Source organism: Echeneis naucrates, chromosome 8 (assembly GCF_900963305.1).
Source record: "Echeneis naucrates chromosome 8, fEcheNa1.1, whole genome shotgun sequence".
NCBI lineage: Eukaryota > Metazoa > Chordata > Actinopteri > Carangiformes > Echeneidae > Echeneis > Echeneis naucrates.
The window spans coordinates 14,664,560-14,686,849 of NC_042518.1; the positions used below are offsets into that span (position 1 = coordinate 14,664,560).

General features: G+C 41.8%; 1 protein-coding gene across 1 annotated transcript in view; it reads left to right on the forward strand.

Annotated features, from left to right (window-relative positions):
* caskin1 (CASK interacting protein 1) overlaps positions 1-22,019 on the forward strand; it is a 40,593-nt gene extending 18,574 nt beyond the window's left edge. The window contains exons 10-23 of the mRNA XM_029508771.1: positions 1,563-1,808; positions 5,167-5,271; positions 5,980-6,098; positions 7,663-7,744; positions 8,152-8,264; positions 10,447-10,557; positions 12,898-12,999; positions 13,222-13,360; positions 13,882-14,025; positions 14,193-15,424; positions 15,530-15,835; positions 16,567-17,179; positions 18,630-19,143; positions 19,635-22,019. Coding sequence (XP_029364631.1) covers positions 1,563-1,808; positions 5,167-5,271; positions 5,980-6,098; positions 7,663-7,744; positions 8,152-8,264; positions 10,447-10,557; positions 12,898-12,999; positions 13,222-13,360; positions 13,882-14,025; positions 14,193-15,424; positions 15,530-15,835; positions 16,567-17,179; positions 18,630-19,143; positions 19,635-19,731 — 3,923 coding nt within the window. The 3' untranslated portion in view covers positions 19,732-22,019. The remainder of the gene's footprint in view (positions 1-1,562; positions 1,809-5,166; positions 5,272-5,979; positions 6,099-7,662; positions 7,745-8,151; positions 8,265-10,446; positions 10,558-12,897; positions 13,000-13,221; positions 13,361-13,881; positions 14,026-14,192; positions 15,425-15,529; positions 15,836-16,566; positions 17,180-18,629; positions 19,144-19,634) is intronic.
* Positions 22,020-22,290: the final 271 nt, after the last annotated feature.

Genomic DNA, 22,290 nt, shown 5'->3' on the forward strand with positions numbered 1-22,290 from the left:
TTGGGCCATGAAGGGTTCACCCACTTGAGTCACATCACAGTGCTGCACACAGTCAAAGTATAGAGACTGCAGAGAACTCTAACTTCATATATATATATATATATATATATATATATATATATGATGAATGTTCAGTCAGTCATCTCCCATGGAACTGACTACTATGCAAATGTGAAAGAACCCACAATTTACTCTTCATTTCCTGATATTCTGCATCAACTATGTGACCTTTTCCATCTCTACAATGAAGCTCTGAACTCAGTAGAGCAGCAGATCAGGAGTGGTGACAATACAGTAGCAGAAAGTGACAGAGCTCTTCAGTGAACTTTATAGCAGATAGCGAGGGCGGGTGTGTTGTGTTGGACGTGGTCTGATTGTCTAATCTAGCTTCGAGGCTGTGCCTCATGCTGTATATGCTGTTGCAGTAAAAAAAAAAAAAAATGCAGTGAGCACAATATTGTAGTGATGTCACAGCAACATGTTCACTGTGTTATCACCCTACAAGTGCAATCAGTTTCATTTATATAGTGACAGAAACTCTCCTTTCCTGCCATATAGAACAGATCACTGCCAACGATTTTAGTCAATCACATCTAAAGCTGACTAACAGCCTCTGACTTAGCTTCCGTTTATTTCTCTACTGCTGTCTCTTGAATAGATTATTTGCACAGACTCACTAACAACCAGCATAAAACTGCACAATGGACATGATGAAACAAGTAGTTTACTGGGCAGTCTTACAGTTGGCTATAGTCATCTACTGGATTGATCTATTAGATCCTGTGTCTCAATGAAATCTCTCATTCAGGATTTTTCTCTTCTGTCTTTCTGAAATTATGAAATATCTTTCTGCAATCTGCTTTCCACAGTGAGAAAAGTTGTCAAAGGGTTTTTGGCTTGTTATAAAAGATCAATCATATTAGCAACAAAGATAGCTAGCTACTCACATGTTCAGGTTAGGACTTTGAAACCTAGCAGTTATATTTTAATAACATAATCACAATATTCTCTATATATATATATTATTATTAATTTTCTATATTTTTAGATACAGGTGTATCTTTACCAGTAGTATCAGAGAGTGGGCTTGTGAGCCAATAGAATCAATAGATTCACATACATACAATTCTTTCATGTTTGCATTGGTTTTTTTTCCCCCACACATAGAATATATTGACTGGACTTACTTTCTCTCTCAAAAAAAGAGTGGAAGATTTAATGATGTTAATAGTTAAAAGATGAGTTGATTGTCAGGCGTTGTCCGTCAGCCCATCTTTAGTTTCGTCATCCATCACTGCTTTTTTCACCACATTTCAAATCAACTATGCCCACGTTTGTTTGTGCTCACCTTCTGGCCATCCTCCCACAACATCAGCCACGTCCTTCACTACCTTTGATTTCTTTGTTTAATTTTGAAACTTCAGCCTTTGTTTTTAATTTTGTTTTTTTCCCCTTTTCTTATGTGTGATTCTGTTTTGTTGTTTGTTTGTTACGTGGCGCTGGTTCACTGTTGGCTGGTTGTGTGTGTTTTTCGGTGTGTCGTCACGGTGGGTGTTATCTAGGTTTGGCCAGCACAGTCATTTGCACTCAACAGTTTCAAAAGATACCGCTGGTTCCCCCGGCGACGGTTGCCCCTGCCAACGCGGTAGTCAACGGCAACGACACCACGTTCCATCAGATCCATATCCTGCCTCCACCGCCTCCTCCTCCACCACATTCCCATCAGCCACTGCTTCCACTTTTCACTTCCTTTGGCTATAACAGGTCGCCCGTGACAACTCCACAGGGAGACACACCCACTGCCCCAGGTACATGCCCCCTTTTCATTATTATTATTATTATTATTATTATTATTATTATTACTGTTTAAGGGAAACTTTAAGGGATGCTTTCCTGCTGTTAATAACAATATGACAATGAAATCTCTATTGGCCATGTCAGATTCTATTTGGTGTTTTAGACATTGAGGGCATCCTTTTAAGTTTTCTGTTATGATCATTATTTATGTAATTTTATGTGTTGCTCATACTGTATAACTTTAGTTGTTCTGTTGTTACTGTTGCCATCTCCATCACAGAGAGATTTTATAGAGTCTACTTTACATTCATATCACAGTAGCTCACTCCAAGGAGAGAAAGATGAAACAGAAAGGTGACTTGATCATTGAACTTATATAAAATCCCATAAATAGTACATTTAAATAAACTTTTGATTTGAAATTCCTCTTAATAAAGAGAAAAGTAAATCCCAATTTTAACTTACTTGTCAATGTCAAGTGCAATCCAGATTTGATCAATTGCACTAAGCCACAGAAACGTCCTACATGAGTAATTGGTAATAATTAATACTTACTGAATTCAAACCCAATTGTTATAATTAGATATAGTCTGAATTTTTTTCACCAACTGATTTTATTAGTGGGTTTAAAGTTCCTGTGCACACAGTAATTTTCATTGTCATAGTGAAGTGCACTGTTAAGTCCTGTTAAGCTTCATTTCAGGGTTACTAATCAGGCCTATTATCAGCCCCATTATAATCAGCTCTTTGTGGGACAAAAGCCAACCATCCAAAAAAAAAAAAATATTTTTTTTCATGGTAGACAGTAGCAGTGATAAACACTACAGAGACATTTCTCATCCAAGTTTGGTCTCCACTTTAGTGTTTGTGGTGGTTTTTATGAATTTTATTAAATTACTTTTCAAACATGGAAGAATGGGGAAAAAAAGTTTTGTTTTTTTTTTGTTTTTTTTTTGCACAAACTTCTGTTCATCTCAGTTTGCTGATTCCGTTAAATGTCTTGTTTGTTGTGGTTCTTTTTTCCCTTCTTTCCTTCCTTTCGTCCTCGTTCCTCCTTCCCTCCTTATCACCACTGTCCCACTCCCTCGGACAACCCTAGTTTCTTATGCACACATGCCCAATAGCGACTTTCTGAGCAGATAGGGTGTTTTCCGTTCTGTCCTTGTCCTGTGTGTTATTGTCACAAATTATCCTTTTAACACCACTTTTACTCACGCACGATACCTTTTATGTGTGTGAGAGAGTGTGTGTGGTTGTGGAGAGGTGTCAATACTTACGCCATGAATGTGCTGAAATCAATTTGCTCAAATTGCTCAGTACAAATATGAATTTGTTTTTTGTATAAGTTAGTCTCAGGGGTTTACTTGGAGATGTTCCTTTGAAAGACAAACTTTTCTGACATTAACGGGTGATATTTTCTGCTTTCTGAAAAATTCTACTCACACTACACCAACACTGGGATAATGCAAATTTATTCAAAACTGTCTTTGGCTTTTTGGGAGCCTTTCTTGGTCGCAAGAGATGAGAGATACAGGCTTAAAGGATTTATTATCATGCATGGGAAAAATGTGAAACTGATAGAGCATAAAATGTGAACTGTTGTGTAAGAAGCAGAGATACATTGTTAGAAAATGTCACCCAGAATGTTTTACAGGTAAGGTGTTCACTAACTGTGAAGCCTGTACTTTCCTCTCTGCTAATGAGAACCTTCACTGGAAATCATTTTGTCTCCTCCGTGTGAATAAAATTTGATGTCATTAGGTCAAAACATTGAAATTCACCGCCCCAATAAAGTCAATTATAACGACGCATTAATGAGTTTTGTTGAGCTTTTTGGCAAATCAGCGGACTGAAATCAGTCATTTGTCTGAAGTCACTTGGAGGTATGCAAAATGGCCACAAGAAGGAGCTGCGACATTACATGGAAGCAAAATATCTTTTTTTTTTTTTTTTTTGTTGTGTGTTTCTCTGGAGCACTGTTGGTCACATATGTAAACCATTTATAAACCCTTACTAAGATGTTTATAATGGTTTATGACACTCCAAATGCACTACAGCAGCCCCATTCTGACAAGGCTTACATATATAATCACACACTTACTGATGCATTATATATGTATGTGTATGTACATTATGGCATATATGTGTATATACACAGATATTCATGTTATGTTATTTATGTACTATTGGTATATAAATGTCTTCATTTATCTATATCTATATATATATATATATACTGTATTTTTTCTGTGTGTGCGTGAGTGAGTATGTGTATGAGAATGAAAGTGTGGTATGTGAGTTTGAAATTTAAATATCCTTTTAATAGACTTCCTTATCTGCCTTTACCCCATCACCCTGCTCTCCTGTTGGTCCCGCTGTAATTCCTATCTTGAAAAGTCTGGAATTAATTTAATTAACCCCAATTTACCCTTAACTTTCCAAAATGATCAACTATGAAAAGGCAGATTTCCAAGAGAGTCGTCCATGACAACAGATTTATTTGTGCAGAGAAAGGTTTCCTTCAGTTAAATCGCTGAGAGCCATCATGACTGTAGTTCTTCAAATTAGATCTGAAAAAATATCAGCATTTAACAGTAATTCTAGTTGGTTGGTCATTGATATCTAAATGAAAATCACTGTAATCTCTAAAGGTCAACCTACCTAAGGGGCAAACAGTGTATATTTAAGGTTGCAGCAAAAATCTCCAGTGTAGTCCATATTTTAATTGATTATAGATTCAAGTGTTAGAGAATAAAATTGATATACATCTATTCTAAGGCTTAGATTCACCTCACCATGTAACAAAATAAGAAATAACTACAAATTACTTGGTTTATGGATGCACTGTAGCTAAATGAGTAGAGCAACATTTGAGAACATTAAAAATGGACAAATCCCTATTTTCCCTACAATCAAACAATTTTGATTTCACGTCCTTCACCCTCAGTGTTTTATTATTGTCATTAACCTTGTTCACAGCAGACAAGACCTGCGATAACGTAGGTCGAACCAAAACTAGCAACTTGCTAGCAAATTCAACAGCATAAGACAAAGACAAAATTTTCTCTCACGAAGCTAACAGGCATAAAAGGACAGAGAATATTAGACTAAAGTTCAAAGGCCAGAGACACAATTCCAAATACCTATTTTACTCTGTGTCTACTGGTCATTTAAATTAGTCATATGCTAAAACTTTTGGACTTGATTAACATGATTATGTCGGTACTGCATTCGACATTTCTTCCACTGGCCCCCAATGGTCAAAAAAGAAACAAAAAGATTGTGGTTGCTCTATAAGTAGAAAGATAGCAATGTGTCCTAGGTCAGTTTAGGGTCGCTAGCGGCTAACAGTGGTGTTCTGTGTTGAAGGTTGTCGCGGGTCAGAGGCAAGTCCTCACAGCTCTCCAACCCCGTCCAGCGGGCCCCATGGAGGCTCCAACGAAGAGATCTGGGTACTGCGCAAACCCGTGGCAGGTAACCAAGCCGCGCTGCGCTGAGCCCTCAACCCCTGGCTCCTTAAGCTCCGACCAGGGGTCAAACAGTATCTGATATCCATTCAAAAATGGCTGACACTGACTTTTAAGTGTCCATGTCCCCAAGATCAGAGTATTTTGATCCATTTCTTTGAGTTCAAGAGAAAGTTGTTTGAAGGCTTTCAGATACTCTTTGACCTGCTCCTGACAGTCTCCCATGTACTGCTTATCTCTCCATCCAAACCTTAGTTAGACTCAGTGGCCTCATGTGTAGAACTGCAGCCATCTGCATCAGTCTACTGTGTGTGTGTGTGTGTGTGAGAGAAAGACTGAAAGCGCTGTGTGTGTGTGTGTGTGTAAAGCCAAGAGGTTTGTCTTGTTTACTCCACTTTTGTTTGTAACTAAGTCATCCAACAGTCGTCTTTCTGTCTGTCTGTCCATCCATCCCATCCATCCAACTTCAAGCTGCCCAGTGCATTTCATTGGAGAGTCACGTCTTTTACCATGTTGCTTTGGAAACCAGCTAAACCACTCAATGTATGTCTGTGTGCGTGTGTGAGGCTGTGCATGTGACTGTATGTCTGTATGCATCCATCTGTTTGTTGCATGTGTCTATTTGTATGCATAAAATCTATACATAATGTTTGGTCGGTTGCATGTGTGTGAATGCATGTTTGTGTGTGTGTGTGTGTGTGCGCGCGTTTTGCAGGTGGAGACCGCAGCAGTGTGGGCAGTTCTGGCAGTGTCACCAGTGTGAGGTCTTCAGGCAGCGGTCAGAGTGCTGGCAGTGCTGCACACATCCTTCATGCACAGGCTGAGGGAGTGAAGGTACGACACAGACACACACGTACAAAGGAAACTAGAAAGATCATTAAAAATTATTTAGTATCGCAGGAAATGCACATTAATACAATCAAAGGAAACTAAAAATAACCAAAAAGAAAAATTTCCTGCAGAGATCGAACAAAAATAACTGCTTAAATAAAGATGTATTGTTTTCTCTGACAGCTCTTTAGTTTCCCATTAATTTCATCATACGTTTGCAGGAAATAAACCGTTCACATGTAATGGATTACATGTAGATTCATGTACTGAATCGTTTACAGGAAGCCCTTGAGAATTTGTTTTCAAAATGTATTCATGTATTCTTCAGTAGGTGTATCCATCCATGACTAAATGGGGAAATAAGAATGTTCTTATTGAGCAACAGGATTGTGTAGGACCTTCAGATTTGATTATCGATGACCTGGAAACAAAAGCAATCACCACATTTGTGTACAGATAGAGTAATCTAATCTAATCCTGACCACTTCAAACCAGTGTAAAGATCACAGATTCCAGCTTCTTCCCAGGACTTGTGGGACAAAGCTAGTTGAGAATATACGTTTTCAGTAAAGAATTTCAATAACTAACGAGAAATAAATGCAGCCATGTTTCACCATCATCATCTAAACACCAAAGGTATTGTTTATTCTTTCAACGGGACATTCATCTGAAGAAAGACATTCGTATTATCTCCAAGCACAGACGCATGCTGTTGTCTGAAGCCGTCACATGTTAGACATTTTCAGTAGGAATCTTGTTCAGAAACTGCAACTGAGGCATTTTTTTTTTTTTTAAACTAATAGAACATCCACACAGCAGCATTAGACCCCCAGTGCACTGACTTCTCTGGCTCTCTCCATTCACTTTTCCTCTGTGCTAGGCAGATTGTAAGGCACTCCTCATATGGGAATCCTCAGAACCAGGGTTTACATGTGATTAATGTGGAACATCGACCAAAGACAGGCTTACCTACAGTGATCAATCTACAGTACTGAGATGTGGAGGCCATACAGTAGAATTGCCATTTTTTGTTTGTGAGTGAGAGGGCAGAGGTAGCCATACAATTTACCTTTTCATTGCAAACATGCACTTTTATATAAAGGTATCAGTCCACCTTGAGGGTCACCATAGGTAATTTAATTATAATAATTTGTCACTATATGAACAGGAAATTGAGTTTGCTGTTTTATAGGCAGATTGAAGCAGTCAGTGTATACTGTGTTTTACAATTTACTGTAGGATCAACAAATACGAATCTAGTATTCGTAAAAAGAATACAAGTAAACCATAATGTGTTTGTGACTGACCGTTTTGTCAAATAGCTTTACTTGGTAGCTAATGCTAGCGAAGCCCAGCAAACCTGGATAGCTATTGCTGTGTCAGTAAAATGACTCAGTGATGTGACTGTCTCAGTATTACCCAGATAAACAGATTACCGTATTTTGCGTTCTCTGATTAGTTTAGCGGCCACTGTAGCCACTGTCATACCGCAAAATTGTAAATTGCAGCATGTCTGTTAATATGCGTGTGTGTGTGTGTGTGTGTGTGTTTATCTGTGTACCTGCAGCTATTAGCCACAGTTTTGTCGCAGTCTGCCAAAGCAAAGGAGCATCTAATGGAGCAGTCGAAGTCTGTGGAACAGCCTCCAGGTAGAACACAGTAACCAAACTCACGAGTGATGTGAAACTAGTGTGGTTGAAAGGCCGTTTCTTTATGATAGAGTTGGACTAAAAAGACGAAGTCACAATCCACTGGTCTTTCAAAATGTCATCACATCTCACGCACACAGATCTTGGCAGGTTTGAGAGACAGATGGCCAACAAAGGGGATGTAGGAAGAAGGGTAGATGGGTGTGATTAGTTTACAGGGTTTGTTTTAGATGGTAAAGCGAGAATTTGATAGGTTGCATGTATGCAATGAAAGCGACAGTCCAATAATAACTTGGTGGAGGAAGGTAGAGGTTAAGGTTAAATGATGAGTAAACTCATGTGTTGATCAAAATAAGTACACCGTGATAGGGCGACAGCTTGAAACTGGCCAATGATATTTCCCTCAGCAGGCTCTGCCAGCTCCTCTCGCACATCGAGCCAATCAGGCTGTCCACTTCATGAAGCACCTCCTTATGACGCTACTGCAACCAGGAAGGGGGAGGGAACAGGCGAAGGGAAGGTAGGACAGTCCAAAAATCCCACAGATTCAGTCCTCTACAAACACACGAAAAAGAAGAAAGTCGCCACTATCAACATCCTACTGAGAATGTAGCTCTTCAGTCACCTCAACCACAACACTCCACACACACACACACACACACACACTGATATAGAGACAAAAGAGGCACCAAGATGTCCCAGCGGTTTCTCTCTCAACTGGCCTCATCCGTGCTGCGTGTGTTGGGATGCAGCCATGATACGGTGAGTGCGTGAGTGGCACCTCTCGGGCTTGTTTTTGCTTGAGTCTGTGAACAAGAGGCTGGTGAGTCTGTTTGGGTGAGAGAGTTCTGTTCCTCCCTTGTTTATCTATTTCTTGGTACCCATCGTTATTCATTCCTTTTAGTTGCAGCTTCTCTTCTTCCACTGCGGTATTTTTCTTTCTTTGCTGATTTAAAAAAAAAAAAAAAAAAGTCTCTAATTCGATCATTGCAACATGCACCTTAGGCAAGTATTACAATAGTTCAGATATGGGTATGTGTGTGTGTGTGTGTGTGCATGCGTGTGCTGGCAGGTTCCCAGCAGCATACATACTGTGGGTGGAAGTGTGAAATCTGAGCTTACATCATATACAGTAAGCTGTCACTGAGCGTAGAGTGTGGGTGCATATAAGTGTTTGTATACGTGTGGGGGTCCACATTTAATTTCAATGCTCATTGTATAATAATTTCAAGCTTGATGTACCAATGAGCATCTTTAAATAGCAGGTGGTCATGGTGGCAGTGTGTAAATTGCTTGCCTGTGTGTGTGCTGTCATGTAAGCCATGTTCTCGTGGCCATCTGTTAGCCTGAGTCCTGCTTCCTCAGTACCTAGTGTCCTAATATTCCCCTCGGCACACCAAAGAGGAAGAAAGAAGGGAAAGAACCCTAATTGGCATTGAGAGACAATGTGGAGGAAGAGGATGGTCATAGGAGAAGATGAGGATGAGGGGGAAATAAACACCAAGTGCAGAAAGAGAGAAGTGACAGGAGGGATGTGGGAGTTTAAAGTGATGCCCTTAGCAGCATCAGCAGTTCAAGCTGGACTTTACAGCAAATAAGTAGCTATCTTAACTGGGACATCTGTTCTCTCTTCCAGGATTATGTGTTATATTTTTATGTTTAAGTCCTGAGGATTTATTAAATGGGGATGCAGCCATAAAAGTTGAAGAGTGTCTTAAACACTTCATTAATAATGATAGGTAGTCTATCATTTATAGTCAAATGCAAATAGGTATGAATGAAAGTGTAAGGAAAAACCTACAGATCATTTGAATCTGAATCTACAGCTCCTGTCAGCTTTAAGGAAGTTTATCCGGGTACAGTGAACTGCTGGTGCGTCACTTATAAAGCAGTTGTTATTAAGGAGTTGGCAGAAACATAGCAAAAAGGTTTTGGCTTTGCACTTGCCATGTGTAAGGAGATGTGGCTCTGAACAAATGACTGGATAATATACCAGTTTTCACTGCCTCCAAGTGACCAAACACACACAGACAATAACTCTGTCAGGTTCAAAGAAGCCAATATTAGCATGAACAGCTCTTCACTTACCAGTCTAGCAGCAAGAGTTCAGTAACAAAGTTCATTCCTTTACTCCCCAATGTCTGTTTCTAAAGATGGACATGAACACCTCATTCTTTCTTTTACTGATACGTTCCTGTTAACAAGCTAGCTATAAGCTTTCCAGCTTTTATTGTCGTGGCTGAGTATGTGAGTGTGCTCACCACCACAATATGTGTTCTGGCCTGCCGAAGAAACGGCACAATTCTTTACCTTCCAGCCGCCAAGCATCAGAAGCAGATTAGTTTGATGTAATGTGTAGTTCTTATCAGATAGTTGAGGCAGGGTCTTCCTCCTTCCAAACATGGGCCTGGTTTTCACTACATGGCCAAGCAGGGCTCATCTGGGCTGACTTTTTGACCTTATGATGAAATGGATGGTGTAATGACAGTTAATCATTATAACCATCTATAACTGTATAATAACTTGTCTTTGTGCTAATAATACAGACTAATTGAAAGGATACGTTAAGAAAGAAATCAGTCCCTTGCTATAGTGACCACACTGTGGCCTCTTGCCCTGCTTGGCCCTGCTGAGGAAAAGTGGCTGTTGAAGAAGCAGACACGGAGCCAGTGACCACATGCCCCCTGTCTTCTCTCCTGTAGAGCTCAGAGGCCGTTGTCCAATGGCTGAGCAACTTTCAGCTGCAGGTCTACGCTCCAAACTTCCTGGGTGCTGGGTATGACTTGCCCACCATTAGTCGAATGACCCCAGAGGTAAGGCAACTGACCCTGAAGCCCAGAGATGTCACAGGCACCTCCAAGGACCGCAATGGAGACAACACTGATTTGTGCTGTCCTTGATGTTTTCAAGATGCATGTATGCCCTTTCCTTGAAAAAATAAGCACAATTAAACCACTTAACCAAGCTGACCTCTATTCTTCTTCCCTTTGTCCTACCGAACCTGTCCTGGCTTACCCTTTCACATCTCACCCTTGACCTGGTATTGACCTTCATCTCTCTCTGACCCCTGGTACTTTTGTGACAGACTTCAATGCAGTGTCAAAATTAAGTTAATATTGTTATTACACCTATATTAATGACTAGTCTGTAACATATAAATACGCTACATTAAAATAAATGACTCAAAGTGCAGCTCTATCAATGGATGGCATAAACAAAAGTGGTGTTTTCTACAAAAAATGCATTTAGAAAAAAAGTGCCTCATCACTTTCTTGTTGAAAGTAAGATAAGAAGGTAGATACCAACACTCATGGCTAGATATCGAGGTTTGAGTAGTAATGATTCCAGCGAGGAAGTAAGTGTCCAAAAATATTACCATGAAGGGGGGCTCTTTCAATTTACACCTCCAGCAGTTTAAAGTGAATTGAGCAAATTCCATTCTCAAGTTCAAGTCATAAAATCTGATTATTCCCCACAAGGGCTGTTTCTTTTTCAAAAAGACAACTTTTCCACTGCTGTCTGACTGGACTGGAATTTTGCTGATTCAGCAGGAACCTTTTGGAAAGAACCCCAAATTCCAAAATCAATATCCATCTCACCTCCTGTGCTAAGATTTTAGCTAATCATGTTAATTTTCCAGACAGCACACATGCTCAGCTGTCATGTGTAATGAGGCCTGTATCTGTAAAATGTTATCCAAAAGCAAAATCAGCATATTGTATACTACAGTTATGATACTGTTGGTTTTGGTTTGGTGTCTAGTAATACAAAAATGTATTATGCCTAACTATATACATAGTATAATTATTTAATAAATAACAGTGACCACTTAAAGCAATGAAAAAAAAGAGCTTTGCTTGAATATTACAGTTTTTATGATTCTTCTCACAAATCTCCAAGTGCGCACTTCATGAATTTTTTTGTCCATTTAATAAGACATAAACCTGTGAAAATGGTTGTAATTTTCCAAAGAGACTAATATTTTTGTTGGCTTTGTTATAAACTTGGTGTGTGTTTTCTACGGAGGTTTGTAAACGTACAATACAGGGTCACTGTTACATTGCATCAGACTCTACAAAAAGGATCCAATAAGAATTTTACAGGATCATATGTTCAAATAGACCCAGATTTATAATACTGAGCAGAACTCAGTCTGAATTACTGAAGCAAAAAACTAAAACAAAAAAAAAGAAAAAATTGTATTAAAAACATACACTCCTTCACCAACATATAGTCGGTAAAAAAAAACAATAAATTAACCAGACTGCTGTAAAGTAACTGGGACCTGTTGGCTGGAGTTTTCATGACTTCTTACACTAGTTTTATTTAATTTCCACCAAGGTGAAAGGCTGAAGTTAAGTGTATTTAACAATAGATGCTGGGCCTTGAAAATGAAAATGAAAATATTTCCATACAACCGCCGACCCTCCCTTCACCTTCAACACTGCTACCGTGTGCTCTGAGGAACTACACTGATGCTCTCTACCACCTTAACTCACCTTAGTGTAAATAATTTATAGCTCATATAAATTATTTGCATATAGACACTTACCCTGGCTGTATTTGTGCATGCTGAAAGGTTCAGTGCTGAGCTGAATTTGAAAGAGCATTGTTATCAGACTTGTCATAAAATGATTGCCCCTACTATTGTGTTTTTATGTCCCATGTGAATTAAATTTTTGATGAGTGTGTATGTGTGTGTAAAGGTGTGTATAAAAGTGTTGAGACAGACATTGACAGGATGATGCACCGTTCAGTTCTCAAGCCACTCTGTAATTTCAAATTCTGTCAGTGTGACCTTTTGATAGGAAATGTAAAATTAAGAGCTGACTTTGAATGAAATCATGGAGGATCAAACTGACTGCTTTAAGATGGGTGCTTCCTTTTTGCTGTAGACATTTACATTGTTCCCTTTGCACTTCCGCTTTTATCATTTTCAGACCATTACATTCCCGCTCTTTTCTCTTCAACTGGCTGAAGCTTTCACTAGGCATCACGCTGCCTCGTGTTTCTTTATGTTGCAAGTTTTACTCTGTGTGTGAGAGAGAGAGCGAGAGACTGCTGAAGTATTGGAGATTTTTTGTGTGTAAAAGTCTGCATGTGTTAGCACAGTATGTTGCTTAAAACTGTGTGTTTTGTTTGTTTATGTGTAGGATCTGACAGCTATTGGGATAACTAAACCAGGTCACAGAAAGAAAATGACATCAGAGATTAACAAGCTAAGTGTCCAAGAGTGGCTGCCTGATCAGAAACCTGTAAGTAAAACGCACACGCCCACACAGTCTCTTCCTCCACCCTGATTACCAAATATTATAGATGCTAGCCTGGTATCATGACTGCTGTCATGGTCCATCTCTCAGTATACGTCATAGCTTTCTGTTGGTGAAATGCCAGATATGCTTATTGTCTCACCCAGATCTCAGTCTGAGCCTGTTTTAGGCTACATGTTTCTGAGCAGTGATATTTGTACTATATAGGCCAATCTAGGAGAGTGGTTGTCTGCCATTGGTCTCAGCCAGTATCACCAGGTGTTGGTTCAGAACGGTTATGAAAACATCGACTTTATCACTGACATCACCTGGGAGGACCTGCAGGAAATAGGCATCACCAAACTGGGTAAGTCTAATGGTAAAACTTCATATAGGCTATATAAATAGGCTCTTTACATTAGGAAGTATAACAAGTAGAGCGAGTAAACATGATAGTTCCACTTACTACTCCTCTCAGTTAGTGGATGGATGGCAGATTTTTATGTAGCCATCTAATATTATTTATATTTAATCAATTCACAAAAGAAATTGTTCAAATCTGACAGTTTTCCATAGTTGTTAGTTTAGCTATTGTTGTTTTATGTGGAAAATTAAATAAGCTGCAATCTTCATGTTTCTTTTTAGGCTCCATCTTAACTATGCATAGTAACTGAAAATGTTTTACGTTGATGTGATGTGAATTTTTTGACTAATAACCATTTGCTCTATGTTGCTTCGTGACTTCAGAGTAGTAGTAGTAGTAGAATCTATGTTCACTTTAGATTTTTACTGCATACAATATAATAAGACAAAACATACTTTACTTTCTAATTTTCTCAACGAAACATAAACTGTATTTTGTACAATATGTATCTGTTGATGCTTAAGGCCATCAGAAGAAGTTGATGCTGGCAGTGAAGCGACTGGCTGAAATCCAGCGTGGTTCAGATGGGCGGGGCTCCCTCCGAAAGAAGCCCCCGCCAATCACACAGCAGCAGGAAGTCATGTCAGTGGATAGCCCGCCTCCAGACGGTAAGCTAACAGATGGACATTTGACCACAGTAAACTTTCCTTTAGATCTAAACCTACTGCTTTTTCTTTTGAGAGGTTAAACATGTTCTTTGAAGTTTCATTTCTCTAAAAGGACGCTCATGACCTTCAGTCCTGTTGAAATGATTCCTGGTTCATTCTCCCTTCAGAGGTCATGTCTCCAAAGATGAGCACCTTCCAGGACAGCGAGTTGAGCACTGAGCTACAGAGTGCCATGACCCAGCCAGGCCCAGATGTCAAAGCCCAGCGAACACGCAGCCTCAGCAAAGATCACGACGAGGTGATGACAGGAGGCGGGGGAGGAGGCACTGGGCCGCCTAAGAAAGAGGCAAGGACTATGAGGCAGCAGAGCAGCCAGGGAAGCTCCTCCTTCCACAGGAGCAGCGTCTCCTCTCAAGGCAAACACCGTCACGCCCACTCCCACTCCCAGCCTGCTCCTCCCTACACACCGCCTCACACCCCCACCAAGACCAGAACCTCTTCCTCTTCCTCCACTTCCTCCGCCCAGAGCGCATCTTCCCCACAGACCAAACCCAAGCCAGCCCCCCAGTTCATCCAGGGGGAGAGACCTCAGTCGCCTCGTTCACATCCCCCTCAATCCCCGACCCACCGTGGAGCACCATGTACCCAGCTTCAGCTTCAGCAGCAGCCTCAGCAGCCGCAGCAGCAACAACCTCTGGTTCAGCCACACCAGACACACCCTCAGCACCACCCACAGGCACAGGTGATGGAGGTGAGGGACAACCAACAGCCACAGGTTCCTCTCCTCTGCCTCCCACCAGAGGCTGAGCTGGCTGAGGGAGAAGGAGCAGAGCCCTCAGTGCTCCAGAAAAAACGTGCCCACAGTTTGAACCGACACGCCGTGTCAGATGGAGAGTGTGACGACAGGGCCGGAGGAAGAGGAGGAGGAGGAGGAGGAGTAGGAGGAGGAGAATCAGAGCTAGCAGGAGGTCAGAACTCAGTTGTTGTCAGAGCGGATGGAGGTAAATATGCTACAGTGACCCACCGTGTCAGCCGCAGCCACTCAGTCCGAAACCAGGAAAAGAATACCAACCGAAACCAGACACAGTCATTCGCTCTCCGTCAGAAGAAGAAAGGTCCTCCACCACCACCGCCCAAACGCTCCAGCTCTGCCATCTCCAGCTCCAACTCCAACCTGACAGATGCCAACGCACAACAGCACGCACTGACTACCACAGGAGGGATGCTGGATGTACCTTACCACCAACAACGGCGGGCCAGCGACTTGGGGGTGTCTGTGGAGACAGGTGCCGTGGAGACAAGCAGCATGGGTAGTGTGAGGAGCATTGCTGCCATGTTGGAAATGTCTTCTATAGGGGGTGGAGCCAAAGGCATGGCACTACAGAAGAATTTCCTGCAGGTATTGTAGAGAACAGTTTGTCTAGTCAAAGTTGTATTATACACACATTTTTATGCAGTTACTCATCTAAAACACAAACCAACCAACGGAATGTGTGTTTATCAGGTGGGAAAAACACGTGATGCAATTGGTCTGGACGGCGAAGTGGTCAACCGACGGCGGACCATCAGCGGCCCTGTCACTGAGCTGGTGGCAGCTGCCAGGCGTAACCAACCCACGCCATCTCCACTCCCATCACCCTCCATCCAGCCTGAGACCAACCCTCCGATTGTAAATTCCTCCTCGCCCCACCCTCCATCTTCCCCCCATCCCAGCTCGGGAGGAAGCGGCAGCTCTTCAGAGAACCTGCCGTTTGCAGAGGAGGGAAGCCTGACTATCCGCCGCCAGGGTCGAGGAGAAGGAGAAGGACAGGTAGCTATCTATATATATGTTTGTCTATATCTATCTATCTATCTGTCTATCTGCCTGTCTATCTATCTATCTATCTATCTATCTATCTATCTGTCTATCTATCTGTCTATCTGCCTGTCTATCTATCTATCTATCTATCTTTCTATCTATCTATCTATCTATCTATCTATCTATCTATCTATCTATCTATCTATCTGTCTATCTATCTGTCTATCTGCCTGTCTATCTATCTATCTATCTGTCTATCTGCCTGTCTATCTATCTATCTATCTTTCTATCTATCTATCTATCTATCTATCTATCTATCTATCTATCTATCTATCTATCTATCTGTCTGTCTATCTGCCTATCTATCTATCTATCTATCTATCTATCTATCTATCTATCTATCTATCTATCTATCTATCTGCCTGTCTATCTATCTATCTATCTGCCTGTCTATCTATCTGCCTGTCTATCTATCTATCTATCTATCTATCTATCTATCTATCTATCTATCTATCTATCTATCTGCCTGTCTATCTATCTGCCTGTCTATCTATCTGTCTATCTATCTATCCTGTACCTACATTATCTATGTGCTGTAATGTGCTAAATTTAAAATGTGATCTATTGTAGTACAAATCCATAGTGAAGCTTTTATCTGTTTTCTATCTGTTATCCATTTATCAATGTTTTGATTGTTTCTGCAAAAATGACCTCTTATCATGAATGTATGAATTTTCCGTTAGTGTGTATTTTGTGTTTGTCTGCAGGGGGATGGGGAGGTCCCCCAGGGAGACAGCGGTTACCCCCAGGACGACATCTCCAGCGTCGAGGCCACAGCAACCTTAAAGCGACGTCCCCGCAGCTCCAAGGCCCACCCCAACGGTTCTGACTTCACCCTGCAGGAGTCCTCCACTGTCAAGCGAAGACCCAAGAGCCGCGACAAAGAGCCAGACGGCTATGGAGACCTGGCTGCTCCCAATGGAGAACCAGTGGGACTTTTACCATCAAACACCACGCAGCCAGTACCCTACCAGAATGGCACTGCCACAGTGAAACGCCGCCCCCTGTCTGAAGTTGGAGTGACAGAGCAGCCACAACCTCAACCACATCTCCAACCTCAACCTCAACCACAACCACAACCACAACCACAAGTGACTGCGGCTCCTCGCAGGGACAGTGTGGAACATGGAGCTCCTGCGGGCAACGAAGGAGGTCCGCAGAGGAAACCAAAGCCGCCAGTCTCTCCCAAGCCTGTGGTGGGGCAAATAAAGAGACAAGGAGGCCCACAGACACCCCCGCAGCCTGCTTCCAATAAGAGAATCCCCCTGCCTGGCCCTGGCACACCTGGAAGTCCAGGTATGATGTGTGACTGCGTGATGTGTGGGTGACAATGGGATCATAATTTTGGGACATACTGGCGTTTTGGGTTTATACCCAGCTATAATTTAGTGACTATTAGCTGAGCTTTCATAATGGAAACCGAGGAAACAGCCAGGCTTTGGTAATGAATTGCAGCACCTCTAGGACATTATTTGTTCATCAGTACAAAAGCACACCAGTAAATATTTTTATGGCATACTATACAGAACTGCAACAGAGCAAGAACAGCATTTCCTGTTTTTTTTTTTTTTGTTTTTTTTTTACTGTCATTAAAAGGTTAAAACTTTTAACTGATGATAATTGTTTTAATAACCATTATTTATCTTCATTTACTTAAATGTTTTGGATTCATTACTTAGTTTCCCTGTTTCTTCTAAAAACTGTCACACTAAAAATTAATTTTATGTCTAACTACTGCCTTCAAGTAAAAAAATAAACTAAAATCTCCTGTCCCCTGAAAATGTTAAGAATTTCAACTAAAACATTGTTTGAATTGTTTTATTCCATCAATGTTGGTTTCAAGGCCTGGTGCTCGGCACAGGGACCCAAAGTAGGCCCCATATATAAGATGGATATGTCCATGTCCGTGATTTCAGAGTGTGAAGGACAATGAAACCAAAACAGTAAGTAGACTGATGAGCTCCAGGTGCTGTGAGGAACAATATGTTACAGGACGTTAGTGTCAGTGAATGCACCTCTACTGGTGAATGGAATGTAAAATAATTATAAGGTGTCCTGTTTGCTCACCTCACAGAGCACATACTGTAAAGCCTTGGTACAACCATAGTGTTCTGGTTTTAAATCTTACTTGTGGCCTTTTGCTGCATGTTTACCTCACAGGAGACTGCATATGTTTGTGATCCCCCCCATGAAGACAGTTTGCTGCTGACGGTCCAGGTGTCATATTTAGCTCTATATCATCTTTAACTTTATCATCTTTTAACCATTGTCCACTAACATTTTACAGGATGTTTTAGCTGCAGTGGTCATTACGTGACTGGGCCTTAAAAATGGTGGCCCCTGGTCACTGGCTTTTTACCAAAAGACTCAGTGTCAGCATCGTTTCTCCACAACTGACTTTCGTAACTCTGACTGCCTTTTCTTCACAGCATCACTGTCTGCATCGTAAAAAGTTCATTTTTCCATCATAACATGACGTAACATGACATAACATCTTATATCTTGAGAGGGTGATTTGAGGCCACGGTGTCTCTGTACCATGACAACGCACGTGGAGCTAACGATGCATGCATGTTTTGACACAATGATTTTTATAGCTACTGTGATTTGGCAATTGGACTTGGCAGTTTCAGTTATATTTGGATTCATTTTGCAGGCACTAATACACAGTCATTCTTGGCTCTCTAAGGCTTCTTGGATTCAGACCTGCTGTCACCAACTCAGGCTCTTTCTCTCCTCTCTGTAGTGGAAGCAAAGAAGATTCCTCCGCCAGTCTCACCCAAGCCTGTACCACCTCCTACAGCACCCAAGCCGGCCAAGCTGATCCACTCCATGACCAGTCCCCCCTCCCCAACCCCGACTCCAACCCCTGCCCCAGTCAAACAGCACCCTACAGTGGCCCGACAGACCAGCTCACCCCCCTCTTTCCCTCCTTCCAACACTCCCAGCCCACCAAATGCCAAGCCACCGAGTCCGTCTTCCCAAAGCCCCCACACTCCCCAGACCCCCACCACACCTCAGACACCCCAGACTCCTGCTACTCCCAGCCCGACCCCTCCGCCCGTCAAACCCCCTCGGTCCTCCATTGGGGGTGTGTCAGTGGACAGTGGGATGGTTGGAGTTGGGGTGACAGCGCCTGGTGCTATGACAACACCGGACTTCAGTGTTGATTCTCTGGTGCATCAGAAATTGGAGGAAACAAGTGCATCGCTGGCCGCTGCTCTGAGGGCTGTGGAGGATAAGATACTGCGGCAAGAAGAGTAAGGAGCACACACACATTCACACACAGGGCAAATGCACGGCTTCAAAGAGCTGGTGGTAATCACAATAATGCTGAGGAGGTGTGTGTTCTCACTGTGTGTGATCCTGATTTCATGATCAGCAACCACAATTTATCATTCTACTTTCACTTCACACCATATATGACATTCCATTTAATGACAGATGGTTGTGGATCTCTGTTAGTACTTATGTGTAACACTAAGGATTTTTCCTGTATCATCCGAGGATGACACTTTAACTGCAGACTTAGAGCTTTTCCAATTGAATTAGCACCAACACTTGACATGTGCACTATCTAGAAGGGAGATGCGGCTTCTGTGTGAGACCAGTAGTTTTGAAACTTTGTAACAATGATTGTTCTAGATTTCATCAGGGAAGGTGGGGGGGGTTAAGGAGTAGAGATTAACAGTCAGTCCCAACTTTTCACTAGCAGAGATGAAGTATTAATGTTGTGTTTCTGTGTGTTTAGCTCTGTGGCTGAGCAGAAGACCACAGTTAGCATCCTGGACGACATTGGCAGCATGTTTGACGACCTGGCTGACCAGCTGGACGCCATGTTGGAGTAACCACGGCACCAATCAGTGTGTCTCCACAGCAGCGCTGCAACAGTATTGACTCAGATGGCACAATGGGTAACATGCCTCTTTATTTCACTGTCTCTCTCTCCTTTTCTCCGTCCTTTTGTCTCTGCCGTCCCCACCTTGCTTGACCTCGCTCGTCCTGCAGTCCGGCCATCCGTCCGTCCATCGCTGCTCTGGAAAAACCTCTCACATCCTCCACTTCCTCTCATCTCCTGCTGTGGCTGATGAAAACGATGATGGAGCAGTGCCACAGGCCTGGACAGACAAGTGGCAGAGAGGGTGCAAGTATCACAGATGGATGAAGAGAGGGACACTGAAGCAGAAAGATTTTTTTAAGGACCACAAACATTGTAAGAGGAGAACTAATTCAAAAGAAAGGCAGCAGATTGAGTGATGAGGAAATCACAAATTGGAGGAGACTGCAATCAAAACATGGGTCTTTTAAGAACTCAGCGTGGACTTGAGCAAATAAACTAAAATAATACTAATGGAAAAACATACTGTGTAATGAATCATAGTATGGTATGTGTACATTCTAAGCATGGAGAGTTTATATCTACTGAAAAAGTCCTGCATTAGCACACTAATATATAATATACGGATAAATATGAATCTCTAGCTCTTTGGTTTGATGTCTTGGTTCTGTGTGGAATGGTGACCTCTGGTGTTGTGACGATGTAAATGACTTGGTGGAAAAATTTTTATCTGTGACCAAAACGAGACTATCCAGCTCCTGGAGTGTGTGTGTGTGCGTGCGTGTGCGTGTAATAGGGACAGTGTGATAGGTGTGTGTTAGCAATGAGTTCAGGTTGTGGATTGTTGGAGTTTCAGGATCAAATTAAGTATCCAGTTCTGGCTGCTTCTCTCGAATCAACCGCATCATCATCATCATCATCATCATCATAATCATCTGCAACACAAACACACACATGCAGGAGAAGCACAATGACCCATGCAGCCAGCTTACACACACACACACACACACACACACGGGAGCCTGCACAATATAAACTAATATGAGAGAAGAGGGAGTAGAGGGAGAACTGCAGCAAAACTACGACAGGTTGTCTTGAGAAGCGGGCATTAGGTCGCGGAGGATTTCAGGTGACGTGAGGTTTTAGCAAGCCAAAGCTGAAGTATTGGAAAGTTGGTTGGAAAGTTCTTCAGAAGGATGAGTCTTGGGGTCAAAGGTCAGATCAGACTTGGTTAGTCCAAACTCCCACACAAAGCAACACTGGGACCAGAGTTGGAGACGTGTGTACAGACAGAAGGAGGCCAAAGGACTCACTCACAGAAAGTTTCTAATCATTCCTGATTCCTGCTGTTGTGGCAGCAGAAACACATTATTTGTAGCAACAAATGTCTGGTATCCCACACAGGTCACTTTTTAATCGGCACTATTTATTTCACAACCGCTGATGCTGATTACCAATCGGATATTACTGCTGTCTTTTTTTCAAAAATCCCCAAGTCCCCTGCAGATATAGTTTAAAGTATAAAAATATTTTGATTAGAATTATAGTTAAAAAAGTTTCATCCCTAGTTGAACTGCTGGACTCAAAATGTTTCCTACCAATGTCCACACTCGCCGCATGTGTGTTACATTGCACCTCTTTACATTGTGACTATGTTTGGCTGCCAAACCAGTTGTGATGCCACAAAATCCTGCTGTTGAATCTGTGTGTCACACTCTGCCCCCTCAGCAGATGAATGTGAAAACCCTTGATGTTGTACATCACTTTGCGCAGTGAAACTCAAACATCAGGATGTAGACTTTAAAGTCTGGCAGTAAGGCAGGAATCATTTAATGTAGGATAACATGAGGACAGCAGTTACTGTGAAGTCAGCACTCTGTCCTGAGTCAGTGAGTAGAGGAGACAGTGAACTTTTTAATGGTGCAACACCGAAACTTAATGATCTGGTTAATAACACTTCAGTTAATAAGGTTGGTCAGCCCAATGTCAGTGCATTCCCTGTTTGAAGCTCCTTTATTGATTCATAATCAGTAAATCTCAAGTCAGATCAATACATTTTACAGATCTCAGTGCAGGACTCTGGAGTTTATTTCTCTGGGCTATGAAGCAAAAAAAAAAAAACAAAGATCGAAACCCTTCCTGACACCTCGGCTTTCCATCTTTATCTCTCTCATCCCACACTCTCCCAAACCTCCCACCCCGTGTTGCCATGACAATCTACATCATCACGCCCACCATTCTCATATGGCACCGCTGTGGCTATTATACTAGTGTTGCCATGGCAACATTTTCATGGGACAAAAAAAAAAAAAAACGGTGTTAAGATGGAGCGAGTGGAGATCTGTGAAGCTGGATCATTAGTTCCAGTGCAATGTTAAGTTCCTGCAAACAACCAGAACCTGCAGTTCTCCATCCGGACCTCAGTGCATTGAGAAAATCCCAGTCCCTGAGCAGCCACACTCCTTATATCAATGAATAAGAATTCAGAGAATAGTTGTGGTATATAAATTATGATCACATAGAGATTATATATATGGATATTTGCAAAAAAAAAAAAAAAAAGTATTTA